Source organism: Rhizopus delemar, genomic scaffold, assembly GCF_000149305.1.
Source record: "Rhizopus delemar RA 99-880 supercont3.6 genomic scaffold, whole genome shotgun sequence".
NCBI lineage: Eukaryota > Fungi > Mucoromycota > Mucoromycetes > Mucorales > Rhizopodaceae > Rhizopus > Rhizopus delemar.
The window spans coordinates 2,081,415-2,097,696 of record NW_027137832.1 but is presented as its reverse complement, the minus strand read 5'-3'; the positions used below and the strand labels follow the sequence as shown (position 1 = coordinate 2,097,696).

The following is a 16,282-nucleotide window of genomic DNA, read 5'->3' as shown; positions in this document are numbered from 1 at the left end:
TTTGTATCTGGAACTTTCCTCCAACTTCAACCATTTACTCGTGCAAATGAGAGAGGGATGTACGATTTGATGGTTGCTTTGCTGTATTCATAGGAGAAACGTTTATAACAAAGTATGTTATTGTTCAGCGTTTGCTATGTTTTAACGACTTCATATCCACCATCCAATAACCAAAGAAAAAAAACAAAAAAAAAAAACTTTTGGAATTAACTGTATTATTCAGGCAATTATAGCACTTGATAGTTCACTGTGTCATGTTTAAATCTTCTATAGGTGACACACTCTTCACATATTTCATGCTCTTTCACAAATACATCTAGCCATGATTTCAGTTTCAATCACAGGTGATCTGTTGATCTCTTTCAAACTCCATAATGCAATACATCTACTCAACATACACGTTATAAAGCCGTGCTAATACACCTTTGATCTAATTTACACAGGTGTTGGCGCATTTTTGACCTTAATTGCATAGAAACTATCTTCTGAAAATCTTTACAAACAGATGATCACTGCCGATTCAAATAAGTTTTCTTGCCTGCTACAAGCAAGTTGTACAAAGAAAAATTTACTCATGATTCATGTTGTTCAACAGTGATGCTTTTTTTTTTCTTCCTTTATAAAGTATGTCTTTATTGCTGCGCTTGTCCACTTCCTCAAGTACAATCTCCCGTGCTATTTGTACTTTATTCCATACTCTGTTATCCGTCCATGTAGTCCATGTTACATGTAGATAAGATGTTTGGGTTGTATTTTCCTATTTAATATAACCGTTTTCTTCTATAGGTTATTTTTAATTTTCTAAAAACGGGTTTTTATTAATCTGTAACCGACAAATCATATTACCTTCAGTTGCTGCACAGAGCCGCGTTTGCAACTTTTTCCCTACATCCTTCCAGCTTTGTCTCAACAATCCTTTCAATTGCATAATGATCATTGTCATTTGTACATAAGAAAAACAAAAACATGGTCATTTTTTATTCGCTGTTATGCTTTATCGCGTATTTTAAGAAAAGAAACTAACCCTTTGAACAGAGTGCCTAGTATTATCCTTACAAGTGTATTAAAGATAACAGCCAATTTACTTCTCAACATTAATACATTCACTCTTCGTGATTTCCTCTCTACGCGGGATACCTTTTTCTTGTCTACTTTTAGAATATCCCACCGTCGTTTTTATTGTTCCTAAACGGACCTGGTTTTATTCAGCCCCATGTGGTGCGAAATGTCTTTGCTCTTTTTTAAATAATATACTTCACCAAATTTGTCAAGCTAACGCTCCACTTGAATCATTCTGCAAATCAACCTTTGTTCTCAATTTTGCATTCAACTTGAAATGCTAAAAAAGGTATTACTATTGCTACATATTCCATCTTTTTCTCTAACCACTTCACTTAGGTTGGTAAGCGTCATTGTTCTCTTCTTACTCTACACAATACCACCAATCCAGTTCAAATCATTCTTCACTGTCTGCAGGTTCTTCTGCATCAAGTCAATCGGTTTGTTTTGCTACAACTTTTAATGTTACTTGTATTCCTTCTTCATTCCACTTGTCTATTAAGTGTTAATACTTAAATACTGTTTGTGCAAGTAGTCTATACCAGCTGCCGACAAGGCATAGGATGGATTCAAATTATCACCTACAAACAAGTAACATTATCCGGATACTTTAAAATTAGCAGAAAAAGCTGTAATCGCTTTACCAGCTTATACAGTCTCCAACGACATTTGATTTCTAAAGGAAAATGAAATCATAAACTGGTTCCATGAATACTACAGCCAAAAAGGTAACCTGTGTTGTATTGATTACATTTAGGTAAACCCATTAGGTAAACCCATTAGGTAAACCCAAAAAGTATTTTGAAGACATAGGAAACGGATGATTTGAAATGTTAACATTCTATTTCATGGATCTTCCTAGACGTTCCCTTCACTTTCGTCACCTTTATCACACAGTGCTCTCTTGAATTTAAAACAAAATTATAACCGTCTTCTACATCGCCTTGATTAACTATTCAGCTGGCCTATACAAAACCACAACGCAATTCCATAAAAAATACATTACATCCTTTGATCAATCCTACTTTGCATTGAAACGTTGGCTCGGAATAGGAACAACATCCATGTATCGGTTTATATCAAACGCTTTGTAACCCAATCTACATAGCAGCTTGGGTGTTTCATTGTTAATAAAAGAAATAAACACAGTTTTCTTGTTTGCTTGAGCCGCAAGTTGCTTCATAAAGCTAACGCTTTCCCAATTGGTTCAAAAAAAAAAAAAAAAAAAAAAAAAAAAAAAAAAAACAATACACATCAGCTCGTGCTACAGTTTGCTTTTAAAGGTCGATATCAATGCCAGCTGCTTCATTTTTAGCTAAACATAGTTGCCTCCTATTTGGCTGCCTTCAGAAGCGGCCTTGAGGCCCATTTACGCTACCAGCAGCTGCATTTGGCAATAAAGTTCTTATTGATGGCAAAACTAGTAATTGCATATGTTTTTTTTTATTATTATTTATTAATTAGTCTTTTGTTAGTCTTCGTGGTACTGACTAAAGTCAATACCCACGTTGGCCAAATGATTTTTCAAAGCAAAAAAATGCCTAATGCAACTCTCTTAATATACTGATAACCGAGCTAATGAGTATACCTTCTAATTTCCGTTTTTGGTGTTTTCACACCCTTTCGAGTGCCTGGAAGGACAAACACATCAGTGATTCTGCTCGAACGAGGATGTCGTATTGTTTCGACAACACCATAGTCCACCTTTTTTTTCCCATAGTAATAGATGGCCAGATGATAGCCGACCAGCACAACTACTCGAATTCTATACTCTTTGATGATTTTTTGTAGTTGCCTACGAGCTTCTTGTAGATCTGGCGTATGGACATCTCTCAAGTTTTCTTCTGAGAAATGCACAAACGATACTGAATATTCTTCATCTAACAACTTCCAAGGCTGATCCTCTTCATGGCCTAACCTTGGAAATATGCCTATTACAATTACTTGGCCACCGTACTCGCCTTTCAATAACACAGTTTAATCTCACCCGTTTCCTTCAAGTACATATAAAAAAAAATCCTTGCTTGGATGGAAGAACTCGTCTTCTACAACTTGGCTCGATTCAACAAACAAGATGTCGCCGTGTTTGTATACAATTTTATTCATATTTACCAGAGTCAAAAAAAATAAATAAACAATAAAAAAAAGAGCAAATCATTGATATATTTTATTTTTTATAAAAAATATGGAAGCAAGAGACATATTTATCCAAAGATCAACACTAATTGTCAGTATTCATCGTATAATCCTTTTCGACAACACCGCGAACAGGGAAACCCGATGCATGCAAAGCAGCAGCAGATAAGTTAGGCGCTAAACCACTACGAAAAGTGCTTGAACTGCCACCAGAAGAGGGAACAACCTCAGCGCCTTCAAGGCTTTCCTGTACATAATTGGTTTGCAGCAATCTTCGTCTTTTTTCTCTACGACTTGAAATGCTTGCATCTTCTTTTACATCTCGAACAGCCATGTTGGGATCTATTTAATGTTAGTGTACACTCCAATAATCATTTAAACTACTTACCCAACTCACTCAACTTTGAGTTTAATATTCTTAACAACTCTTGACGATCACAGCTACAATCAACACGTGTTGTATCTTCCAAAAAACGCAACGCATAATTCAGCAGAAAAATGCCTCGACAACTCTCTTCTACGTCTTCCTCCTTCACTGTTTGACCGTCACTTGTTACCGATTTTACCATTATGTACACCATTGATCGCGGTCTTCCATCTTGTGAGTTCCAACAGGAATTAGACAGTGGCCCTTCTCATTAAATATTTAATTCATCATTCATACACTCAAGTCAAATATACAACTTACCTTGAACCGAGTGAACAGTGTTCAACTCGAATTTTTTCAACATATGTTCAATTAAACCAACATGATAGGATGTGAGTTGCACAGGAAACGTGGCCCCTCCCACGTTCATCTTCATCTTGAATCCCCCACGTTTGTTTACCGAGAGAATCGGCAGTTTTGTGATCGTGATGTTTTCAACCGAACCAAAAATAATCATAGAGAAGATGAAAAAAAAAAAAAAATACAAAACATCACCTTTTTATACTTTACAATTTATCAACGTTGTGTCAACCCTTCATTTACAATACTTCTTTAAAACCTTTTATTTTTTTTTATTCATTCCAGCCTGACATATTTACAGTCGACCCCTTTCCATACCATTGCATTTGCTATATACTGCAGACAATTCTCATAAAAGAATTCAATTCTATTTGCAATTATGAAAATAGCATAGTATTAACAACATTATTTCTTTAATACATGATTGGTTAGGAAAACTTGTGTGATTTTATTTTTTTTGGAGTCTACTACTTCTTCTTGCCATCTTCACCTTGTCCGTTTCGTTTGAACTTTCTCCTTTCTTGGACATCTGTAATCCGTCACAGTCAAACTCCACACGAGTCGGTCTCTTCTTTTTCTTTGGCTCCTTATTGCTTTGCGACCTACTTCTCTTTCTGCTTCCCATACTGCTCAATGACGCGTTCTCTGACTCTGATCTATCTTCGCTGAGTCTCATGTCTTTTGTACGTTCGCAAATCGATGAACTGCTGCTGCCTTGAGTCAGTACAAATTCAGTTTCCTCTTCATTCTCTTGCTTTATCGATTCGCTCTTCACCTCTTCTAAAGACGCATCTTCTTCTAAAACATGACCAGGTGGCCGTTGTTCAGACACGTTATCTGTCACATTCTCTCCATGCCACAGAAAGGTTGGATCGTCGTCACTATTCAAGTTGATTGACATAATTCCTGAGGTTGCAGTCCCAACAGACGGCATAGGTCGATAGGCATGTCCTGGGGCAGCCGTCGACCTTCTCTTTATAGCTTCTGACGCATCAAGATGCAAGCCAATGATCTGCATCTCAGTTGCTTCCACTCTTGTTTCGGGACTGTACAAGGGCATTTTCAATCCATCAAGGTAGCGTTCATAGGACAGATTCCCCTTAAACTTAATTTTCACTGGAACATCAGAAGAACATTCCAAAATGCTTATACCGCTCTCTTGCTGGAATCTCCTGCAGCAAGCGGTCCATAATTGCAAAGCGCACTTCAGAAACAAAGACATGGCACTATGTAAAGCAAGCTTCTATTTTTAAAAAAAAAAGAATGCCATGATTAAACGCTGATAGTACCTGTTTTCAAAGAATATAAGCATTCTGCACAATGGGTGTTCTTCTTCTGCATCAATACGGACGCGCTTGGGGAAACACACTCCACTGACTATTTCCACTGTCGCTGTCCAGTCCATGCTAGGTATAAAAACGTTCAAATGTAAAACAAATCAAAAACTTTTTAGCTATTCGTCAAGCCACTAATGACAACAAATAACGTGTACTTGATTCGCCTTGATTTCAATTATATGACAACATTGTCAAGTGCCTTTTTCTTTTCTTTCTTTCTTTTTCCCCCCCCCCTTCTTCATCATGGAACCACCAAAGTTCAATTTCACTCGCTATCAAGAAGCGCACTTTGTCAATTTTGAGGCATTTCGTAATCAAATGCCTGACAAGTATTGCGCCTTTTGTATGCAGCTGTTATACCCAGAAGAGGTTCATTTCCTGTACTGGGAAAATGTTGAATTGCTTCCCTGTATTCGTTGGAGGCAACCACCCTGCTTTGATGAGCAATATGGAAAGATAGTTGTATGCAACGCTCATCGTAAAAAGCAAGGTGTGCCTTCATTTGTATACCCAGGACCACCTTTTTCACTGGAACTCAATTATCGAGAAAGAAGTTGTCTATCTCCTATCAAGATTATGTCTCAGACAACTAGGAAGCTCAGCAGCAGTCGCGTTTTTTGTGGACACTATGAAGTATCAGGATCAATTTGGACTCGCCATAACCTCGAGTTTGCCCAAATGCTTTACGGTGGTGCGTTAGGTATCCCCTATGTTCGTGAAATGATGGCCAATATGAATTTGGAGAGAGTCAGGGAAGCTTTTCAAGCTCTGCTTCAAGCAAACGCGTGGCTACATCCCTATCGCACTATGCCTGTTGCTGAACGAATGCAAGTAATGTTTGAAGAACATGTCCGAGGAGCGAGTCGTGACCATCCCCAGGCTTCTTTTGGATGGACGCACAATTATGCTATGCCTGCTAATGATGTCAATCCTCAAGCAGGTGAACAAAGTTTCGATAATCTACTTTTGGGCACCGACGTATTTGACAACGATGTAAGTTATAAAGATTATCCCGGGGTGCTTTGTCTCATCTTTCCCTATCTATACACTTCCGGCACTGGTTACTATTCCTTCTGCTCCGGCAACGATCAACGATCTGAGAGCGAAGGTGGTATCGCTCAAGCTAACAAGGATAAAGAAACCCTTAAAATGTATACGAAATCACGCATATTGATGGCAGATCGTCGATTTGGTCAGTGCCCTAAGTTCATTTTCTTCATGCTTGATATGATTGAAAAGCACAATATCCAATCCGCTAATAGACATGTCATTGCCACGAAGCCTGATGTCACATACACAAAGGCTTCCATTTTGAATAGTGATAATACCCTCAATATGCAACTAGTCAGTCTCGTACCACATACCATCCGTTCCAGTTATGCGTACAAACGTCGTCATGCCCTCAACTTGCAAGCCGTATTTCAACATTTAGGCGCACCTCAGCTGTTCATTACGATCTCCTGTGATGACTTTGCCTCAGAGTATCGTCGTGTCTGCGGCGGTGACCCTTGGACAGACCCAGTCGCATTCGCAAGGCACTTTAAAAGGAACTTTCAACAAATTTTTCAAAAGTATATTCGCGGTGGATCGTTTGAAAGAATGGTTGGCGGTATCACAGACTGGTCATGGACAATGGAAATCCAAGATAGAGGGAGCCCTCATATTCATATGGTTCTCTGGATCGGCTTGACACGGGAAGAGTTGCTAGAGAAAGATGACCTGGTCGTTTGCAGAATACCAGATGAAAATCATGACGAGGATCTTTATGAACTTGTCCTGCGTCATCAGATTCATCGATATACAAACTACTGCTCTTGGCATCGTACCAGTAGAGAAGAAGGTTCGGTGAAGAAATGTCGATTTGGGTTCCCAAAACCTGATTGTCTGTTTAATCATTTTGATCCAAACACGGGTAGGACGATTTATAAACGCACAGTTGAAGATGCATATATCAATAACTATAACCCGTATCTTCTCAAATTGCTTCGGGTAAGTATGGACATCCAGGTCAATAACAGCGGTAAAGTCTTGGATTACCTCGCAAAGTATCTTAGCAAGCCAAATACCCACATTGATATTCAATATAACATGAGCACAGCGTCGGATTACTTTAGAGCCCGTATTCTTGGAAGCATAGAAGCCGTTTATCATATCTGTGGCTGGAATCTGCATCGCAGTAGCCGCGGGTGTGTGTTCATCAGCACGAATATGCCAAACCACGATGAACGTCGCCAATTGAAAAAGGACATCCTAGACTTGCCCGACCATAGTTCAGACATCTTCTCCCGTCGTCATGTAACGAAATACGAAGACCGTCATTTTCAAGTGGCCGAATTGACTATGGTAGAATACTTTACGTATTATCACATAACGAAAGAAATGGATATTGAAGATTAAACAAACGACGATGATTACTACACTTCGACATTAGATTACGGAGGATATGCAAGGTTAGAAGAAACGATCCTGTATGCAGATAAATTATTACCAAAGAAATGTATTGATAAACGAAATTGCTGCTTTAAACTTCGGGATCCTCATAAAAAGCCTCCAGTTTGGCGTACGGTATATCATAACGTAACTGACGGTGAAGCTTTTTTCTACCAACAGGTCATTTTGCACTATTCATTATACGGCAAATCGTTCGAAGACGCTAAAGGCGAGGCTACTTGGCAAGAATTTTTTTTTTGACATTTGTGATACTCCATCGTATAAGTTACCTTCAGACGAGATACAAAAAATTAAAGACTTGCATCGCTCCATGTTGGAAGACCAAAGGACAACGGCTCAACAACACTTCCAATACTTGTATGCACAGTGCTCCGACGAGCAAAAGAATGTGTTTGAAACCATCATGAATACACCATTCAAACTATTTCGCGTCTTGGGCTCTGCTGGTACTGGTAAATCATTTCTTTTAAAACTGCTTTCACTACGCCTTCAGGCTTTAGGGATCACGACTGTTATACTTGCCCCACTGGTATTGCTGCTTATACTGTCGGTGGACAAACAATTCATCGCTTTTTTGGGCTTGCCAATACAAATCAAGTAAGCAACTGCGTTCGTTTAACTGATTTTTTCAAAAGACACCCTAAGATGGCTCTCTTAATCGACGAATTCTCCATGATCAGTGCCCAGTTATTACAAACAATGAGTACACAGCTATCGATCGTCACCGACTGTAATAGGCCCTTTGGCAATCTTCTGACAATATTCTTTGGTGATATTGGGCAACTGCCTCCCATTGATCATGCAACTGCTGGACACTGCTTCATGTCGCCACTATGGAATGCATTCTGTTACTTCTATCTTAAAAAACAGCAGCGACAATCAGGTGTAGATCAACAAATGTTTACTAATGTTCTTGCTCAGATACGAATGAACAATTATCCTCATTATGTCCGTGATTTCATCAATGAAAGAAAACGACTTGATGAAGATATACCCTTTCATGCCCTTCGCCTTTTCACCACACGAAACAAAGTCGATCAGTACAACAAGCACAAGATACGATTGGCATCTGGACGCCTATTTACATTTCCTAGTACAGATGTGGGATCTGAACCCGCTCTTAAAGATACTGCTTTGCCATCTGTTCTGCATGTCAAGATCGGTGCACCTGTGCTGCTACTTGACAACTTGGATGTTTCGAATGGTTGGACAAATGGTACACAGTGTATCATTGAAGATGTTGATGATGATATCATTTACATCAAACGTGTTACTGACAGTGTGATTCGAGGCATCAAGCCTATCACCCGTGAGGTCTATAAAACAAACTACTATCGTAAACAATACCCCATCGTTCTTGCATTTGCTTCTACCATACATAAGGTTCAAAGCTTGACAGTCGAAGCAGTTGCAGTATCTCTCTTGGAACCATTCCTATCACATGGTGAACTCTACGTTGCTTGCTCGCGAGTGAAATCTGCAGACAACCTGTTCTTTTTGGGAACCCATCAAATTAATCTGCAAGTTGGATTTGATACAGCTGTTCTTGACGCATTAGATGATTCAGACGATTTATTTAAATAGTTGGCATGATTATTTCTGTTGTACTTCATTTATACATTTCACAGCCACTTTTTATAAATAAAAGGCCTGCATAACTATTTGAATAATCTCTGCTGTTTTTGAAGTGTTTTAAGTATTTAAAATAGGACAAAGAAGAGTTAACGAGACCGAACAATAGTTCTAAAGTCGAATTACTTTTATTAAAGAAAGATTTCAAGGCTATTTATATTAGTTGAGCAAGACCTGAGATTAAATGACAAGAGATAGTTACGACCGATATGATTTGACATAAGAAAAATTTTATAAACTGATGTAAATAATCAACTGTTGAGATGAAAGTGAAACTTGGCTGTTCAGGGCAGTTGGTAATTATCAGGATCTATTCTTATTCAAACTCATTTGTAAAGATTTAACTTAGGATGATAAGACTGTTATCTTATTGACATGTCAAAACATGACAGTTTTCCATATCTATATTGTGCATAAAGAGATTCCGTTAATTATATTTCTCATTGGGAAGATATACCATGACAAGATACGCGTCAGTCACAGATCGTTGTGTCCTTTTCTAGACTCAGCTGTTAGTGGCCATAACCAAAGCCTACGATTTCGACTGACAGTATATAAGGGGAGAATGAGGGTGTAATAGAAGTGCTTGTATACGTTTACGAATGGCTCCTTTGAGATAAATTAACACTAAAGAACAAAATACTACTTTATCATGCAACACTTAGTGTGGAATAAAAAATAAAAAATAAAAAAAAACAGTGCCTAAATAAAATCGCCTTTGTACAGTTCAGTATTTTATGCCGTCTACAGTTGGAACACATTCAGTTGTAATACATATTGTCTCCGGCAGCTCTACAGGCAAATTATGGTTGAGTTTTGGCGTAATTGGGGTATTAGGTACTTGTAATATAAAAAAAAGTAAGAAGTCAATTGTTAACAATTACTATTTTATTAATTAAAAAAATAGAGGAACTAATAATTTCGCGTGAACCCTGGATTATATTGCCTGGCTGTTCATTGTGTAATTGACATGGCTGGACTGAGACAAATAATAGGGTAATAAATAAAAGTATCACTATTCACCAAATACCACAGTAATGCAGAAAGTACAATATATAGGTTATACATCAATCATTTTTAGAAAAAAAAATTCTACGACTCTTTGATTTTCATGGTTGCATAGATCCTTCTGTCGTTCAGCTACATATATCAAAATGGCAACATAGGTGGTTTGCAGTTGTCACCTTCTTGCTCCAGGTTTTCTTTAAAAACATCCAGCGCTATCGAATAACAGATGATGGACAACTCTACCAAGATAACTCATGTTTTTTAAGTGTTTGACATGTTGTTTGCAGTTGCTTGCTTGCTTCGCCGCAAGCTAACTCCAGACTACATTGTGATCTACAGTTCTTGTTCCTGAAGGGAGGCTTTCTGATACAATCCTATGGATCATGACAAAAACTCCTGCTCCGGTAATTCAAGTTCACTCGTGCTAGTGGAGAACGCTACCCACATTCTGACCGCTTCACGGTTTATGAGCGTAAAACCCTTGTGGTGAATACTCTGATAAACAAAGACGGCAGGAGCATACTTTTCCTTGACAGTAGAGGAAATTCAACCTGTTTTTCATGCCCAGTGCTTCGTTTTCTCAACCACACTCGTTCTGCCACTCCAGACAACCTCCTTGCTATTTTCTAAACATCAGCACAAGCCTTCATTGGTCAAAATCTTGGTTGACATACATCTCCTCATAACGTATTCTATCGCTTGTCCTTGGCAACTAGAACAAAAAGAATAGACTAACTTTGCCATGGTTAAACAATAGCAGCATTTACATTCTTTTCTTGCCCATAAACTTTGAGTAATTACCAAAATAAAAAAAGTCCTACCTATAGTTTTGTCCTTTGGCAACATATATCTCTTCTCCCTTATCGCAAAAACTACTTGATTTCAGACAGAAGATCTAGATAACCTCTAGAGTATACATGACCACGAATCCGATCTCTAGTCATACTTTAGAATTTTCACATGAAGCAGATTGAACAGATACACACACTATGATGGCGGAATAGGGGGTATTTTTCCTCTTTCACAATAAATCGTAGCCTTCCCATTTTAATTTTTTTTTTTTTTTTTTTTTTTTTTTTTTTTGCAAAAATTGAATTGTAGGGGGTTTTTAAGAGAGCGGAATCAGCTACAAAGCTATACTGTTCCATTTTGTATCTTTTTTTATTTTCAGTTTCCTCAGCTGGACTTTTGATGTTACAAGCTTACTTTTCCCAATCATCTCATTCAGTCATTTAAGGCAATCTTTTGTAGGTAAGAGTGAATAATTAATTGTATACAAGCTTCAATGACATAAGGTGATACAATTAGTCTCAACATAAAGCATGCTATATGCAAGTGTATTGTATTTATGTTATTTTAAACAAGGATCAAGAAAACAATATAATTTCTTGTTATTGTTAGGAATCCAATGGAAAGTGATCAAAATCGTGCAACTCTATCCTACACTGTATAGTGTTGTAATAAAAATAAAAGAAAAACAAAGAATAAATCCCACAGTAAGGTAGTATGGATTACACAATATAATAAAGCGTTAACAATTATCATTATAAATAACACAGTTAAAGTATTGAAGTATGGAAACAACGATCATGAAAGCAAATGACTTGACATCAAAAAGATTATAAATACTTTTCTTTCCTTCAGAATTCCTTTTTTGTTATTTTGAACATTATTTTAACGAAAGAATTGGTTTTGAAAAAAAAAATAATCTGGTCTTCCTTCTTTTTATAAATTTTTTTCTCTACCATTTTCATGAGATATTATGCAGATTTCTTGTTGAGTCATGTTCTCCTTTATTAAAATTTAGCCAGTCTACTGCCGACCCGAGTATTGACTATCCTCTTTGTTGGTGATCTCAAATGTGTCGAGTGCCTTCCTTTAAGCATGTCATAGTGGCTGATCTCTGTTAGGATATGGTCCTTCCCTGCAAAGTAGAGCAAACTCTTTCACGCGTCATGATTTCCGTTTTAGGACAGTAGGCGGACTTTCGTGTCGATCCTGACGTATCAGGATCTTTTTCGGAAAACCGAATACATGGATAGCTGGATCTCTGTCTATGATAAAAAATGCCAAAACTCAGTGTGGTAGCCTAGGACCCATAGGCTTGCTAGCAATGGCCTCTTCTATTGTCTCTTTTTAGTAAGCAGCCGGATTCACTCATGACTCCTTGAAGTCAGCCAATCAAAACGGACTACCCATCTAACAATCAGCTAATTTATAATTCAACTTTTTTCAAGTTTTACATAATAAACAGGTGAACGTTCAAGCAAATCTGCTGTGCTCTGATATACATAGAGCAAATGACGTCTATGGTATCCATCATCATAGGTTTCGACAACTTTTGTTATGAAATTAAAATTATGGGTCAAAACTAAACTTCTCTACTATTGTAATCAAAAATTCGATAATAAACTTTTTAAATTCTGCTGTATTTTAAGCAACATTTAAAGCATTCTTGCTATATAAAAAGGGCAATAAACGTTTTATGGAAATAGTTTTTTTAATAATTGTCCGCCGACGTATAAAATGTAGTTTTTCATTAAACATGTTTTGCCAAATATGAAATAGAAGACAAAAACTACAAAAAGACGATAGTTGTGAAACTAAAGATTATTTATGACTTTATTAATAAAAAATATTGAGGGTATTTATACTTTTTGAATGTCTGGGTCTTTACCGCTATTTCAATTGATCGGTTAAAAGAATAATATGGAAGATAAGGAAAGGGTAGTGAATAACCAATAGCCGGTTTCTTCTTGACGAATCAAGGAACAATGAAGTAAATACTTATTGATCTAATCCATAATTATAAAATAGGATTGAACTGCCGTTATTATAATCAGGTTTCGATATAGTATTTAGAACGCTGATAGGACAACAGGGTAAGATTGGCTATTGCAGAAGTCTCACATTTATTAATAGAGATCTGGTTAGACTATAATTCTGTAGTATCCAAGTTTATCCATGAATGTTCACTTTATTAGTTGTGTGGATACAACAAAACACAATATGTGTTTTGACGTTTATGTCCATTTTCTGCTGTATACCGGTATCTACATGTTCTCGTCCACCTAATGACCCCTGGAATATCATGTTCCGCCGACCTCAAAACCGTCGGTTTTGGTCGTAGAAAAGTTATATATATATTAACTGGCTTGTGGCAGCCAAGCGTTCATAGCGACGTTGCTTTTTGATTCTTCGATGTCGGCTCTTCCTATCATAATGAAGCAGAATTCATTAAGTGTTGGATTGTTCACCCACTAATAGGGAACGTGAGCTGGGTTTAGACCGTCGTGAGACAGGTTAGTTTTACCCTACTGATGGTATTGGTATCGCAACAGTAATTGAAGTTAGTACGAGAGGAACCCTTCATTCAGATAATTGGTATTTGCGGCTGGTTGAAAGGCCAATGCCGCGAAGCTACCATCTGCTGGATAATGGCTGAACGCCTCTAAGTCAGAATCCATGCTGGAAGCGATACTACTGTGCTTTGATTGTACTAGTTGTGTACAAATAAAGCTTCGGCTTGAAAACCTTACTTGCGGGATAGGCTTTGCAGCGGAAATGCTGTGATTCACTACCCTGTGATGATAATGCAAATGATCAAAGTGATAAATCGCATGCAGACGACATGAAATGGACGGGGTATTGTAAGTACTAGAGTAGCCTTTGTTGCTACGATGTACTGAGATTAAGCCCTTGTCATTGAATTTGTTCCTTACGGGAACACTTTCAGCTATACAAATTAAATATTAATTTTTTTTTGCTTTTTTTTTATGTAAACAGTATTAGTTTAATGTTCTTACCTCACATGTGCCTAGGTTCACTTATGTAATTTGGGTTTAGCAGTTTGACACTTGGCTTCTGATCTTCAAGGATACTTGTATGCAAGTATTATGTTAAGTTTGTCTGCCTTGTCTGCCTTGTCTGCTTTGTCTGCCTTGTCTGCTTTGTCTGCTTTGTCTGCCTTGTCTGCTTTGTCTGCCTTGTCTGCTTTGTCTGCCTTGTCTGCTTTGTCTGCTTTGTCTGCTTTGTCTGCTTTGTCTGCGTGTGTGTAATAGCACAAAATATAGGTGCGGGATTAAGGAGCAACACCTTAGGTTTTTCTTACCGGCCAGTGCCGTCCATCACCTAGAAATAAACAAAACAAAGAAAAGACAACAATCTGCTATTACTTTATAGCTATCTACTTAAAAAGTCTCCCAGAAAAAAATTTACTTAAAAAAATGACAATGTGTCAAATAGTTTTCAATTTTCTATGAGCTACGGCCATACAATGTTGAAAACACCGGATCCCGTCCGATCTCCGCAGTTAAGCAACATCTGGACCAGTCAGTACTATGGTGGGGGACCACATGGGAATACTGGTTGCTGTAGTTTTGCTTTTTTTCATTTTTTTTTTTTTTTTTTTACTTTACTTTAAATGTTTCCTTAACAGCTCTAGAACAATCTTAGAACAATTTAGTATATCTTTTTTTTTATTTTTTTTTTTTACATATAAAACATAGGCTTAAAATGACCTATATTGATTGTAAACTATGATATAGTTCACTAGTAGTACGCACACCAAAGATGAATAAAAAAGAATATGTGTTTAGAAAAGTTCGAAAATTATATTATTATTTTTTTTTACGTGTAAAAGATAGTTAAAAATGGGGATTTTTTTTTTATTTTTATTTTTTTTATATATAAAACATAGGCTTAAAATGACCTATATTGATTGTAAACTATAATATAGCTCACTAGCAGTACGCATGCCAAAGATAAGTAAAAAAGAATATGTGTTTAGAAAAGTTCGAAAATTATATTATTATTTTTTACATGTAAAAGATAGTTAAAAATGGGGATTTTTTTTTTACATATAAAACATAGGCTTAAAATGACCTATATTGATCAAGGATTATAGTAAAGTACATTTGTAATAGGTAAGGTGACTAAGATTTTAAAAAAAAAAGCCTACTTAACAATTCCAAAAAATAATTTTTTTTTTACATATAAATTGTATCTCCAAAACGATTTAAATTGATCAAGGACTATATTAAAGTACATTAGCAATAAGTAGGGTAAGTAAAGTTACAAAAGAAAGCGCATTTAAAATGACTAAGAATCCATCACTAAGAATCCATCACTAAGAATCCATCACTAAGAATCCATCACTAAGAATCCATCACTAAAATTTACTAAGTGCATATCTGAGGTTAAAATTGAATCACCGATTTCATCTCAAACTCTATGAAAAAACACCTTAAATTCTAAATAACTCTATGAAAACTTATCCAAAATGAACAAGCAATACGTAGAATTGTAGAGAAAAAAATTAGATTTTTGACTATATTTTTGAATTTTTGCTAAGTCATTTTTTGGCTGAGATAAATTTAGTTTTGTCCAAACTTTGATTTTTTTTTTCGGACCGATGATTTTACTAAAAAATAAATAATCAATGTCCGGATAGCACATATTGAACCTCATGGAAGGCGAAAACGAAAGTTTGAGCTTTTCACACATCGAGGCTGTGAGTCTTGGATAATCTATGGTAGAAAGGAAATATCTTTTCTACTGTTAAGTTTCCCGGATTAAATCTTGTCGAACACTTCCTTAGGGAAGCAGATGGGCGAGTCGCTGGCTCCTGCGGAAGCTCTTTGAGTTACCGTAGTGAGAAAAGATGGGGATTGTATATTATTACCTATCCAGGTATGATTACAAACCAACTCTCGGGCACCTTTATTGGAGTCCATCGACTGATCTGCTAGGAAAAATTTATTTTTCTTTGCGTTGATCGGACGAAAACTGTAGGATTGCTAAAGGGAAATTAAAGTAGATTATGCAAACGTTCAGCAGATATGCAGAATGTAGTATGATCTGCTTTCTCTTTCAAAGGGTTTATTCCCTTTGGGTAGTCGACTGGTACGCCATGGAAAAAAAGTGGGCTCTT

At 36.8% G+C, this 16,282-nt stretch overlaps 6 protein-coding genes and 1 non-coding gene across 7 annotated transcripts; 4 read left to right on the top strand and 3 right to left on the bottom strand.

Annotated features, from left to right (window-relative positions):
- Positions 1-701: 701 nt before the first annotated feature.
- RO3G_08818 (uncharacterized protein) lies at positions 702-943 on the bottom strand (the record flags this gene model as incomplete). The annotated part of the gene is made up of 2 exons (XM_067663403.1): positions 702-757; positions 847-943. 2 exons carry the CDS (start codon positions 941-943, stop codon positions 702-704), a joined length of 153 nt encoding a protein of 50 aa, XP_067519504.1.
- A 2,337-nt stretch (positions 944-3,280) lies between these two features.
- On the bottom strand, positions 3,281-3,764 carry RO3G_08817 (uncharacterized protein; the record flags this gene model as incomplete). The annotated part of the gene is made up of 2 exons (XM_067663402.1): positions 3,281-3,537; positions 3,584-3,764. The coding sequence occupies 2 exons, from the start codon at positions 3,762-3,764 to the stop codon at positions 3,281-3,283; spliced, it is 438 nt and encodes a 145-aa protein (XP_067519503.1).
- A 606-nt stretch (positions 3,765-4,370) lies between these two features.
- RO3G_08816 (uncharacterized protein) lies at positions 4,371-5,144 on the bottom strand (the record flags this gene model as incomplete). The annotated part of the gene is made up of 1 exon (XM_067663401.1): positions 4,371-5,144. The coding sequence occupies one exon, from the start codon at positions 5,142-5,144 to the stop codon at positions 4,371-4,373; it is 774 nt and encodes a 257-aa protein (XP_067519502.1).
- A 358-nt stretch (positions 5,145-5,502) lies between these two features.
- On the top strand, positions 5,503-7,656 carry RO3G_08815 (uncharacterized protein; the record flags this gene model as incomplete). The annotated part of the gene is made up of 1 exon (XM_067663400.1): positions 5,503-7,656. The coding sequence occupies one exon, from the start codon at positions 5,503-5,505 to the stop codon at positions 7,654-7,656; it is 2,154 nt and encodes a 717-aa protein (XP_067519501.1).
- A 364-nt stretch (positions 7,657-8,020) lies between these two features.
- On the top strand, positions 8,021-9,294 carry RO3G_08814 (uncharacterized protein; the record flags this gene model as incomplete). Its single annotated transcript, XM_067663399.1, has 2 exons — positions 8,021-8,162; positions 8,204-9,294. The coding sequence occupies 2 exons, from the start codon at positions 8,021-8,023 to the stop codon at positions 9,292-9,294; spliced, it is 1,233 nt and encodes a 410-aa protein (XP_067519500.1).
- Positions 9,295-10,726: 1,432 nt separating this feature from the next.
- On the top strand, positions 10,727-11,080 carry RO3G_08813 (uncharacterized protein; the record flags this gene model as incomplete). The annotated part of the gene is made up of 2 exons (XM_067663398.1): positions 10,727-10,822; positions 10,859-11,080. The coding sequence occupies 2 exons, from the start codon at positions 10,727-10,729 to the stop codon at positions 11,078-11,080; spliced, it is 318 nt and encodes a 105-aa protein (XP_067519499.1).
- A 3,535-nt stretch (positions 11,081-14,615) lies between these two features.
- On the top strand, positions 14,616-14,730 carry RO3G_19005. The gene has a single exon (XR_010932193.1). It is a non-coding gene; the product is annotated as a 5S ribosomal RNA (ribosomal RNA).
- Positions 14,731-16,282: the final 1,552 nt, after the last annotated feature.